The sequence below is a fragment of the Parasteatoda tepidariorum genome, chromosome 10 (assembly GCF_982258835.1).
Source record: "Parasteatoda tepidariorum strain Cologne lab strain chromosome 10, Ptep-v5.0, whole genome shotgun sequence".
NCBI classification, from domain to species: domain Eukaryota; kingdom Metazoa; phylum Arthropoda; class Arachnida; order Araneae; family Theridiidae; genus Parasteatoda; species Parasteatoda tepidariorum.
Window position 1 is genome coordinate 64,022,378 of NC_141764.1, and position 12,592 is coordinate 64,034,969.

Below are 12,592 nucleotides of genomic sequence, written 5' to 3' on the forward strand. Positions count from 1 at the left end.
TTAGCTTGAGCAACTGATTTTTTAACGACGGATTATGTTATTATTTTTTTTACATATTTAAGGTCAACCCCTCAAAACTTAGTATGAAACCATGAATTTTAAAAAGTGGTAACCTAATCAGTAGATCAAAAGTTATTAAAGTCCACTGTTTCTTTTTTTTTTGCGCACTGTATTTGAGTAATTGTGTTTTGTTTCCTAGATGAATCCGAAGCTATGCAGACATTAGCTAAACTGGCGAAAACCGATATGTTTTTGAGAATATCTGTATATGTAAGGAGACTTTACTTATTTAAAGAGCATTGCACTAAAATATAATGCTGTATATACTTACGAGCAGTGAGGGAGCAGGGGATAGAGAGTTCACCTTTCAGTGAGATTAACCGGATTCGAATCCCAGCGATGGCTAATGGATACGCATCCGGCTTGCACCCACCACAGTGCTGACATAAAATATCCTCAATCGTAGACGGATCATTTTTTGATTCCCCTTGCCGTCATGCTAACAGTGGGAGGTTTTCGTGGTTTTCCTCCCTATGTAACGCAAATGAGGGTTAGTTCCATCAAAAAGTTCTCCACGAAGGCAAATTTCTCCCAATACTTGATCCAGGAGTTCCCTTGTCTTCTGGATTGAATTCAAAATTGCAGGGCTACGGAGTTGAACATTAGTAGTCATAAACCCAAAAATATTGGGTCGGCTATTCAACGATGGTTATAAAATATGTACTTGCAGAGCCGTGATGGCTCCGAGGATAGAGAGTTCGCCGTACAATGAGGTGAACCGGGTTCGAATCCCAGCGATATTTGGTCGATACAAATTCCGCACCCGGCTTGCACTGACCACAGTGCTGGCATAAAAATATCCTCAATCGTAGGCGGATCATGGGTTAGAGTCCCCTTACCTTTGGGATAACCGTGAGAGGTATTCATGGTTTTTCCTCTCCATGTAACGCAAATGCTGGCTAATTTCATCAAAAAGTCATCAAAAGTTTCATCAAAAGTATGAAGGCAAATTTCTCTCAATACTTGATCCAAAATCTACCTTGTCTTCTGGATTAGATTCAGAATTACAAGGCTACGAAATTCAACGTTGGTAGCCGTAAACTCGTCTAAAATAAAATATATATTTGCTGTGCAGCAGTTTTTTATTCAATTCTAAGCCACTTGAACTGTTCTCAGCCGCATAATTTGTTAACTGTTATTTAGGATCAAAATAATCGTCAAATGTTGTATGTTTTGTTTTCTTATGAGGTTTTGAACTAATTAACAATATAGGTAGGTACTGTATTTACGTCGCACTAGAACAACCTAATGAGCTATTGGCGACTGTCTGGGAAACATCCCTGATAATTATCCGAAGACATGCCACCGCAATTTTGATTTTCCGCAGAAGGGATGGCTCCTCTGCCTTGGTCACCTGACGATCTGCTCACAAAGTCGGGCAATTTACAGTAGAACAGTTTAACGAGGATCAATACCGTGCACCCTCGGGTTTTTCCCTACGCAGGCTGATCAGAGTGGTCACCCACCCGCTTACTGACTGCAGCCAGTGACGCTTGACTTCGGTGTTCTACTGGGAACCGTGTCTTTTTGATCAGTCCACTGCTGGATAATTAATTATGTATATTCTTGGTTAGTTCTTTGAATAAAATATTTGATGCGTAAATACAGAAAAGAAAACTAAAGAAAAATGGGAAAGAAAAAAAAAAGAAAGAAAAATAGATTTCATTAATAATTTTTAAAACTTAATAGAATGATTCTTTATTTAAAATATAAAACTAATAGATATAGGATTGCAGAAACATTATGTATCTCGTCAGTGTTGATTTAATAAGTGTCCGAGTTGAAGGAGGAATTTTTCAACAAATGATTTCTTGAATGTTAAAAACTCTGTATTAAAACCTTATTATTAAGAGCGTAACTTGGGTTTAATGAATAATATTTCCAGCTCTTCTTGAAAACTACTTTATCCAATTCGTCAGAAAAAAGGTTATACTTAAGGGCATTCGTAAACTCGAATATTAGTTTTAATTACTCCCTCTTTAGTTTAATTGTTCAAAAAATGGATACAAATGAACAATAAAGAGAAACAATGTAAACTTGTTCATATGTCTTACCATAAAAAAGACAACCAAATGCAAACCATTGAATAGATTTTATAGCTGTTGGTGCCATTTTAATCCTATCAGTATCTGCGAGCTTGTTTCTAAGCAAACGTTTGAAAAATGCAGAATATGAATTTAATAGGAAAGAAACAATTAAACCATCACTATCCACTTACGAAAACAGAGTGTGATAATAGAAATTAAAAACTTTTCCAAAATCATAATTTGTTGGAATACTATTTCGAGTTATATGTGTATTGTACATCCAATAATGGAGTAGGAAATCCTAGTTGGTAGGACGCTGGACTCATGTTCTTGAGTTCGAATCCCGCCGGCAGACGAATCCCCATGTGTTAAATTGTGACTGGTGCACGTTAAATCTGGCTGAGTCACAAAGTCCTCAAAGTCCCCTTAGAAAATCAATGCATCTGAGGGTACTAGATCGAAGATTGATCGTTTTCTGGTTCAGGTCACAAATGACGATCTGTGGATGAATAAATGAAGTAAGTAAGATCGGGACTTTCCAGTAAAACTGGCCATGATGTGTATGGCTGAAGTCGTATTCTTAGCCATAGATAGAGCTACTGAAAAACAAGAACGTGCCTCTCTGCCTTAAAATCGCTTGGATTCCCATGACAGGCTTACTGGTATTGGCAAGGGCATTAGTAACAACAGCACCCAACAATTGTACACTTTCAATTAAAAAAAAATACACATAAGTTTTTCAAACCAATTTAAATAAAAAAAAATTCATAAATGTAGGTTAAATTTTTAAATATTTTAATACATATTAGTAAAATACAACTTTTATTTTTAATATTTTCCCTGCAATTTGTGTTTAGCGAATTTCTTGGTTTAAGAAGCTAATCCTCACGGTTCTTTCGTTTGAATTCGGCTGTACTACTGTCTTATTTTTAGACAATCGAAATTACATAATACAATTTAATAGACTTCTTATTCTTTTCAGAGTTATGAGTTTCGGCCGTTCCAAAAATGGCCCGAAAAGCAAGATCTCATAACACCAGATAAGCGATTTAGTAAGTAATTATTTTATAAGATGTTATTTAAACACCACCACTAATGTATATTTTTATAATATTAATCGAAGACAAACAAGTGGGGAAATAGCATAGATCACAAATTATTCTTATTATGAGGAATAAAACGTGATCAATTTATTCGAAAAACTCTACATTCTATGAAAGCAAATAAGTTGAATTTTTTCATTTGTTGTGAATGAGTTCGTCACTTATAAACATTTTTTTTAACAAGGTATCAAAAAATTTCATTGATGGATTGCGTTAAAAAGTTTATTAAGGATTTTTGGAATGTCTCGTTTTTCTGATGAAATAAAAATGTCTAAGCTGAAGTCACTTCTGTTATCTACCTACCAAAGACTGGAAAAAGGAGGCACCACTTGACATTTAAAAACGTGTATAAAATTTAAAAGGAGCTCGCCTCCGCATGCTGATGCTACCATCTAGTGACAATAATAAAAATGAAAGTTTTGGCACATCTCCTTTCAAAAATAAAAGATATAAAACTTGCAGTCATTCGACACCGAAAACATTAAAATATTTTTTTACATTTTCAATAGGGGAGGAGCATAGTACATAAAAAGAAAATTTTATAGTATAGTAGAGCAATGTCTTCGATTGCAATAAGTTGAATTGCTATTTTATATTTTTATTCTTGAAAATTAATTTCAAATTGATAGGAAGTTTTTTTTTTTAATTTTATCATTTATTTATTTATTTACTTATTTATTTGAACAGAAAAAGTGGAAAAAAGGAAGTCACTCCAAAGAACAAAGATAATTAAATTTTACAAAATCGTAAGTATACTTTTATCAAAATATTATTCTTTATACCAACCCTTACGAAAAAAACAAGGTGTTTTTGAGGTTGCCAGATGTAAGAAACTCACCAGAGGTAGAAAACGAGGTTATGTTTTACACCAAAAACAACCTCATTCATAAACCTCAATTTCAATCTCATTTTCACCTTATAAAATCAACATAGCTCAGCGATACTTTTAGTTGAGATAGAGTGAAATTACTCACACCTCAAATATACTTATTTGCTTGAAGTGCAGAAAAAAGTTACCTGCACACCTAAAAAACAACCTCCCTCAGCTGATTGCTCTACAGTAGGTTTCGAACCTTCAAACTACCTCAAATATGAATAAAACAACTTCATACAACTTGATTTATACATCTTGGGTGGTTGATTGTGTAATGCTGTTTTTGAAGTCAATCTCAATCTAACCTTAATGCCTTGAAACAACCTCAAATAAACTTTAAAAAAAACAATTAATTTTCTTTCAAATTCTTTATACTTAAGAGTAAAGACCCTATTCTCTGTCACCTAGCCATGACCTATTAGTTTGTTATTTCCAAATTTCTGAAAAAGCTAATTATGTTTATGACATAATCCGATAATTCATCTTGATATCATTATAATGTTACACATGAAACTTATATCACAAATAAACTTTGTTTCCATGAGAACATTAATAAGTATTTAGAACATCTCAACTGTGCACACTAAAAATGGCACATTTTTTATTCATTTCAACATAATATATATATATATATATATATATATATATATATGCATTTTGAAACAAATGAAATGTTTTTCAGACATACCAAACCATTTCATAATTAATTTCACTAAGTAATTCTTTTAATTAAAATATAAAAATAATTTGAATTAGCGTATAAAAGACTCAGGTAACATTATGAGTATAATAAATGCCTTTCAACAAGTAAGCATGCAAACAGACCTGTTGGTTTTATTGTTCAGCCCCTTTCATTTCTATTCGACAAATAAACTGGTTTTTGATTATTCGCTATAGCAGCGCCATCTGGGGAGAAGACCAGTTCCATGTCTTTACCCTTCTCTTCTCAGTTGTATAAGAATGTGCTACGATATTTTCCCCTTGCTTAATGCTTTTCACATTTACCTGTCGAAAATATGTCTTACTTTATTTCCAAAATTTTCTTTTAGAACAATATTCAACGTAGTTTTCAGTTCCATATATTTTCCTAACTTAAAAGTTTTTAATCTCTATTTGAAAATCAAGACAGAAACTAACATACTTCCTTCTCCTCTGACTCTCCACGCGCAAATGGGGAAAGCGTGCAAAGTGTTACCATATAGGTAGAGAGTTCTGCTCTACGCCACCTATACCCCATTTCGATCACCAATTTTAACCTCCATTTTACAAAGATTCTAACATTGACAAAGTATTTATTGAGACGAACTTTCTACATTTTAACTGGAAGTTATTAATATGTTTTAGGTTTTCAGAATTGACAATTATGGTGGAATGTTTAACGACAAAAAAACTACCTTTGTTTTTAAAGATAAACATCAAAGTAAGTACACAGATGATGGCCCTTACTTTTTGTGATAATGTATATTTTTGCCTTTCGATGATTTTCCTAGACATTTCCATATCATATCAGATCTCTACTAAGTTCTTGAATTAAACCTAATATTCTATGTCATCGCAATCTCCTAGAGACAAAAATTTTTTTCAACTTAGGGATGGTAGTCAATGGATGCTAAGCTCAAATGGTAGGGTGTGTGTTTATGTTTCACAGAAACTATCTCAGAAGAGCGATGGTTAACAGGCGAAAAAGTGAAAGGTGAGATTTTTATGCTTTTCAAGGACATTCCGAGGAGTTGGTATGACAGGGGCATCAAACAAAGAAGCGATAATGGACGGAAATAGATTAATATTCAATTTTTAAAATGATATAATAGTGCAGAAAATGAATTAATTTTCGTGTATTTCAAATACTTTTCAGATTGCTCTCCCGTATTCAATTCTATTCTAGTGAACATATTCTAGTGATGTTATTCTAGATTCATATTCCAGTGATGTTAAGTTATTTATTTATTCATTTTCAGATTCACAGATAAAGAAACTAGATCATGTGCATTCCCAAGAAAAAACCGCTACTTTAAACATCAAGTTCAAAGGTTCAAAAAATGTAGACAAAGATTTGCAGTTACAGGTAGAGTAAATTAATCATAAAAATAAAGAGGGTGTTCCGTATTGACTACTCTTAAATATAAAGTTTCCTTACACAAAAACTTTGTAAAACAAACATGCACACTAGAAGTTGCAAATTACTATTAAAGCCAGGAAAAAAAAAAAACGCCATCGAAATCTAACATATCACTACAAAGAAAGACGGAATTAGAAAAAAAATCCTGTTTGATCGCCGGAGGAAACGAGAGTTAAATAGAGGTTGTTTGAAACACCCCCAAGTTTCATAACGCATCCAAACTGGTTTGGGACGTTTTTCCGTTGTTTTTAAGATGCTTGTTTGTGACTCGAAACATTTTGTTCCTTCATTACTTACAGAATAACTTAAAAAAATTTTTTGTTCCTAGTCAAAAATGGAGTGTAAATCATATTTTTTCACTTCATTTTTGACTAGGAATTAAAAAAAATCATTAAGGAAGGTGGTAAAGGGGTAAGAAACTCGACATGAACCACACATCTAATGTGAGATTTTAAAAAGAGTAGGAAATTGATTGTTACATTTAATTTAACAAAAAAAAATTATATATATATATATATATATATTAAAGTTCTTGAGTACCCAAAACCCTTTATAAATTGTTTCACGTGCCTTAATAAAATATGCATCTGAGGTGGTAATTATTAAACACTCTATATTTAAACTAGCAACAAAAAATACGCGTAATTAATTGCAGTTTTTAACCTCCCAAACAAACACTAGTTACGAATATATTAACTTTATTTTCTTCAAAAAAAGTTAATATATTCGCAGCTTGTGTTAATTAGAGTAATTTTCTACTTTTTTTAACAATACTATTTAACAATACATCCATTATTAGTTCAATGAGCAGTACAAATTTTTGGCTATAAAATGCTAATTAAATTATTAATTTCTTGATATGCAAGATAACACTGATGTATTTTTTGTGCAGTTTCATATAGGTTCCAAGAAGAAAAAAGTAAAGAATGTGCACAAATTCTACTACGGCAATCATAGTCAAGGTAAATTACAATCCATTATTACAGTTTCAATCTTCACTACATATTTTTTTTTTTTTTTTTTTACCTTGCATTAAACCAAGTCAATTTTTTCTCTTTGATAAAACTGTAGGGCAACTTTGCCTTACTTTTACAGTCTGACATGCAACCGAGAACATTGCTGATAGTTTTTAGACAGCAGCGTCATCTGTTAATAATATTGGTTATTGATTTTGCTTAATAGTGGGGAAAAATTTCAGGTTCCTTTCGTTTTGTTTTAACTATAGTTTTTAAACGTTGATTATGTTTAAAACATCCAGTGATTATTAAACAAAATCGAGTACTAAAGCATCTTTTTCTTGAATAAATAATATTTTTCATCAACTGATTTGTAATCTTGGTTTTCAAAATATGGTGGGTAGTTGCAATTTAAATGAAGTGTCACTAATAGCTCATTCAGAGAGTTTGGTATTTTTCTTATCTTAAAAAAAATATTGAATCTTGTTTATTTCAGATGATGGAAAGGATGATTTTTAATAGAATAATTTATTCTAGATAGAAAGAAAAAAATTAATTATTGCAACGATTCATTAGTTTTAATTTATTGTTTAAAGCAACATATCTAAAAGCTCATTGGTTGATTCCTAAGCTGTAGAAATGGAATTCTTTTGCAAAGATAATGGAAAAAAGCATCACTCTTTTAATAGTTTATTTCAGATTGTGGAAAGGATGCTTTTTTAATAGAATAAGTTATTCTAAATAGAAGGAAAAAAAATTATTTTTGCAACGATTCATTAGTTTTCATTGTTCAAAGCAACGTACCTAAAAGTTCATCGGTTGATTCCTAAGCTGTAGAAATGGAATTCTTTTGCAAAGATGATGGGAAAAAACCTCATTATTTTGATGGTTTACTTCAGATGATGGAAAGGATGCTTTTTTAATAGAATAAGTTATTCTAAATAAAATAAGTTATTCTAAATAGAAAGAAAAAATTAATTTTTGCAACGATTCATTAGTTTTCATTGTTCAAGACAACGTACCTAAAAGCTCATCGGTTGATTCCTAAGCTGTAAAAATGGAATTCTTTTGCAAAGATGATGGGAAAAAGCATCATTATTTTAATGATTTATTTCAGATGATGGAAAAGACGCTTTCTTAATAGAACCTGGTCTCGAAATGGGATATGGAGAACCTTTAACATATCACATCTTTGTAAGTTACTATTTTACACTGAATAAAACACATAAAATATTCATAATTTTTACGTAATTTTTTATATAAATTACAATTTTCAGATGTATTTCAAAAACAATGCTCCTGGAGAAGAACCAAATATTAAAGGTAAATAATTTTTTTTGTCAGAATTATAGTAGTTTTTTTCTCCCCAAATTTCGGTAATAAAATTGACAACTCTCAGTTCTGGAGGTGCAAAGTATCTAAATTATAAATTCCATGAACACAGAATTTTGCTTAAATATCGAAACTTGTTAATTCTACAAATTTAAAGTTCTTGAATTAAAATTTGAAGAAAGGAGAAATATTTAGCTCGTCAAAAAGGCCTTAATCTTCAATTAGTTTCATTTTCACAGATAATTACGAAATTGTACAAGAATCGCAAACATAACATTGCCGAAACTAAATTTTAGATAACTTTATTGAATGATCTACACATTTTACAAAACTTAATCTATCATTCTTTAACTTTCAAATACATCTCATAAAATTCGATGATAAATTTTTGCAGAAGTCTGATGTATAGTGTGTATGAATTCAAAGGAATTATCTCAAACTGATGCGGAAAGATACATTTCAATAAGTTGCATAAAAAGAAGGATTAATGTCAATATTGTTAGAAAATCTATTTTGTTGCTCTCTCTATGTATATGCTTCTTGTTTTGAAAATGAGCGCAGTGTTAGAGAGGTCGACATGCGTCGGCTTTTTCCCCTATTTTAAGCAGCTTAATGAAGTTATTTTTGAAGTGTTTAAAAATTAATTTATGTAATTTCAAAAGTTGTAAGATCCCTTTTAGGTAGTTTAAACTTAAGTTATTATCACTAAATTATTATACAGAGTGTTCAGTAAGCACTGCTCTTCATTATACATTTTTATAATGCTTCTTAAAAATGAAGTACGAAAAGAAACACGAAAAGGGCTCGATAGTTAATGTCTGAATAAGGAAAAAAACATCGAAATTGAACGGGACAACAAAACTTCAAAACCTGTTTGATTGCAAGATGAAACAAGAGTTGAAAGCCAAACTAATTTTGAAGTTTCTTATTTCGCCTTCCGTTACACTCAACAGATTTTGATATCACTTTATTTTTTCCTCACTTGTATAGTAATTTGCAATCCCAAATGTGTTCTTTTTTTTTTACTTCAATTTTAAGCACATTTTTAAAATATATATATTGAAAGCAGTGATTATAAAACACCCTACATTATGATTGAAATTCTTGAAATCATGACACTTATAATTTATTTAAAAATCATAACTAGCATTATTGTGTTAAAACCCATTCACTGTTTTGCTTTGCTTTCGTATTATGTAAAAATTAGCATGCACTGTAAATTTGAAAATTGTTAATTAGAACGTTTAATGAATTTTACAGCCGATAATGATGTTAATAAAGCCTTAAAAGAAATAATAAAGTCTTCAGACCCTGTAAAAGCAGACGGAAGCTTTAGGTGGGAAAGAACGGTATATATTCAAATCTTCTTTTATTTCATTGTTAATTATACAATGTATTCTGATGTTTCTATTATAATGTGTCAAATTTCTAACAGAAATTATAACTCAGGGCTCGAAAATTTCAAAATTTACATGTCCAGTCTACAAAACACATAACTGGATGAAACTTCAACGTAGCCAAACATCTTTTTCGTAATTACATAAACAGAAACATATGGGTGTTGTGTCCATGTCCAAGAGGTCGTGAATTCGGTCGAAGACTCTCCCTGTAGTAAATGATGACTGGTGCATGGTAAATCTGTCGGGTCACAAAGCCCTCCAAGTTTCCATAATAAATACCTCTATAGAATCGGTGATTGATCGTTCTCTGGTTCAGGTCAAAATAACTATCTGTGGATGAATGTGTGAATGGGTCCGCCCTATAAACTAGCAGTGACATGTGTGTGGCAGAAGTCATATTCTTGGCCATAGATGGCACCACCTAAAAACAAAAAACGCACCCTCTGCCTTAAATTCGCTTGGTTTCACCAAACAGGCTTGCTGGTTTTGGTAAATAGCATTAGAAACAACAACACGAAAACACATAAATGTTTTATGAATCCATCGAATAAAATAAATATAACCTACAGTAATACATTGTTTTAAGCAATAAGTTAGAGAACAATTAGGCATTATTGATAACGAAATATTATTCACAATGAAGCATTTGATGGAATTGTTTTGTACGAATAAACATTGAAAAGCACGAATAATCTATTTTCTTTAAAATTATGAGGGGCGCTTAATTGGTATTTTACGCTAACTGATCACATATTTACGGTCAGTACGGGCATGCAATAGTAAAAAATACTTTTATATATCCCGGGCATGTCGGCTGCATAATTTTCAAAACCTAGTACAAGCAATAAAACAGTTTAGCTTTATAACTACTTCGCACATGGAATTTTCCGTAATAATCGTCTTTAATACATAATTTTTGAATCCCTGCCAAATAAAAGATTCAAATTTTCAAGTGATTGCAAATTAATGTGTAAGCAAGAAAAAAAATGAAGAAAAACTTAATAAAAACTTGACGAGTCATGAACGAGAGGCATCTAAAATCAAGAGACACTTAGTTTTCTAAATAAACAGAAATCAGTTAAAAGGAGATCATTAGGGAGATCAACAATTTTATTTTGATAATCATATTAGTTAGGTATTTCAATTCCAAACCAAGTGATATGCATATGTATATCAGCATACCCCCCCCCCCATTGTCCAAATAGTTCATTTCTTTTATTTTGTCAGAATATTGTTATTTTCCCGTAATTCGATCTATAGTTTGTCTACAGTAAGAACTCCTCTAGCCATTCGTATGGACCCGGGGCAGTGACTATGGTAACAAGATAAAACTATTTCAAATAGGGGTGTGGGGTCGCTGCGAGAGAAAAGGAATCTTTTTCTTTGGTCTATAATGTTAACCCTAGAGTGACCCTCTTTGAAATGCGCTATTCTTGTTTTCATAGCAGCAGATGGCCTCGGATTTTGGAGAGGGGAGTTCTTACTGTAGACAAACTATATTAAAGTCGTAATTTATATTTTTATTGAAAAAGAAAAACTGGTCGTGAAAGGGTTAAGTCAATTTCGTCTTTGAGACTTTCCCAAATTTTAGAAGATCTCTACTGCCCCTCAAGCTCAAGGAACGTGGTGGGAAAGGGGATGAAGTCTCTGTGCCGCTGATTCTAAATGCATTTTTGAAAATTTTCCTTTCTCTTAACATTTATATGTAGTTACTTCAAACTGTTTTGAACTACCACAAACTATTACACTCCAGTTAGAAATAAATACATATTTTTTTCATAACTATTACAGGAAAAGGCAATACGTAATGTCCGCAACAGTCTTTGTGATTTCCTAAAAGCGTGGATTAAACCCTCCTCTTCAACTAAAAATAAAGGTAAGTAATTCTTCTTAAAAAACTAGATAACACATATCGGAGGCTAATTAAAATATCCGGCTCCTTGCTAATGTCGGTAACATTTTGCATACAGAACAATTAGCCAGACTTAGAAGTAAAGTCTCCAGTATTTTCATTTAATTAATTACGTATATACAAGTGAGATACTACAATGTGTCTTAAATTTTCAACGGATCTGAAAATACTAGTGACTTCGCAAAATGTCAGCGGTTTGCAAAGATCCTGATTATTTAATTAGCCTACGACATACCAGGGTTGTTTTTTTAAAATAGGGCCGTTTTGTTGCGTGCAAAAATAGGTGACGCTTGCTTCGCAGCGAGTGCTTGTGCCATGTCCCGGCTTTCCTTGGGAACAACTGTGCTCAGTTGCAGCTGTATAGGTCAGTTCTATGTCTATAAAATGTTCATCTATTTTGCGCACTGTACTTATTCTTTCTATGTTTTCAGTTAACATCGATTTTTATAGAGCTGTGCAATACGTTTTAACAAATCCTAATTCAATCTTTACGCATACACCTGGTAAAGAGGATTTATTTGGACTCGTAAGTATATCTGTCAATCAGTTCTGTATTTCCAAATGATTTTTGTATTGTTATGAGCTCTTGCATATTTGTGTGCGCTTTATTTTAAATAATAGCCTAACAAAATGTTAAATCAAGGTTCGTTGAAAGCTTTTTACAAAGGCACCGGTGTAATGTTGACTTATTTTTTTTTTCTCTTAATGATGCCAATATTAATTAATTAGTACTTTTACTTTTAGCTTTATTTTTAGTTTTGATTTAAACTTGCGAGTTATTCGTATCTGTTCCCTTAAGCGAACCCATT

At 31.8% G+C, this 12,592-nt stretch overlaps 1 protein-coding gene across 1 annotated transcript in view; it reads left to right on the top strand.

The window, feature by feature from the left end:
• Nucleotides 1-12,592, top strand: part of LOC107450719 (uncharacterized) — a 32,692-nt gene that overhangs the window by 4,334 nt on the left and 15,766 nt on the right. The window contains exons 3-13 of the mRNA XM_071184004.2: nt 200-270; nt 3,070-3,139; nt 3,878-3,936; nt 5,409-5,484; nt 6,023-6,129; nt 7,076-7,145; nt 8,257-8,333; nt 8,417-8,462; nt 9,732-9,820; nt 11,663-11,747; nt 12,215-12,309. Of these exons, the coding sequence (XP_071040105.2) occupies nt 200-270; nt 3,070-3,139; nt 3,878-3,936; nt 5,409-5,484; nt 6,023-6,129; nt 7,076-7,145; nt 8,257-8,333; nt 8,417-8,462; nt 9,732-9,820; nt 11,663-11,747; nt 12,215-12,309 (845 nt within the window). The remainder of the gene's footprint in view (nt 1-199; nt 271-3,069; nt 3,140-3,877; nt 3,937-5,408; nt 5,485-6,022; nt 6,130-7,075; nt 7,146-8,256; nt 8,334-8,416; nt 8,463-9,731; nt 9,821-11,662; nt 11,748-12,214; nt 12,310-12,592) is intronic.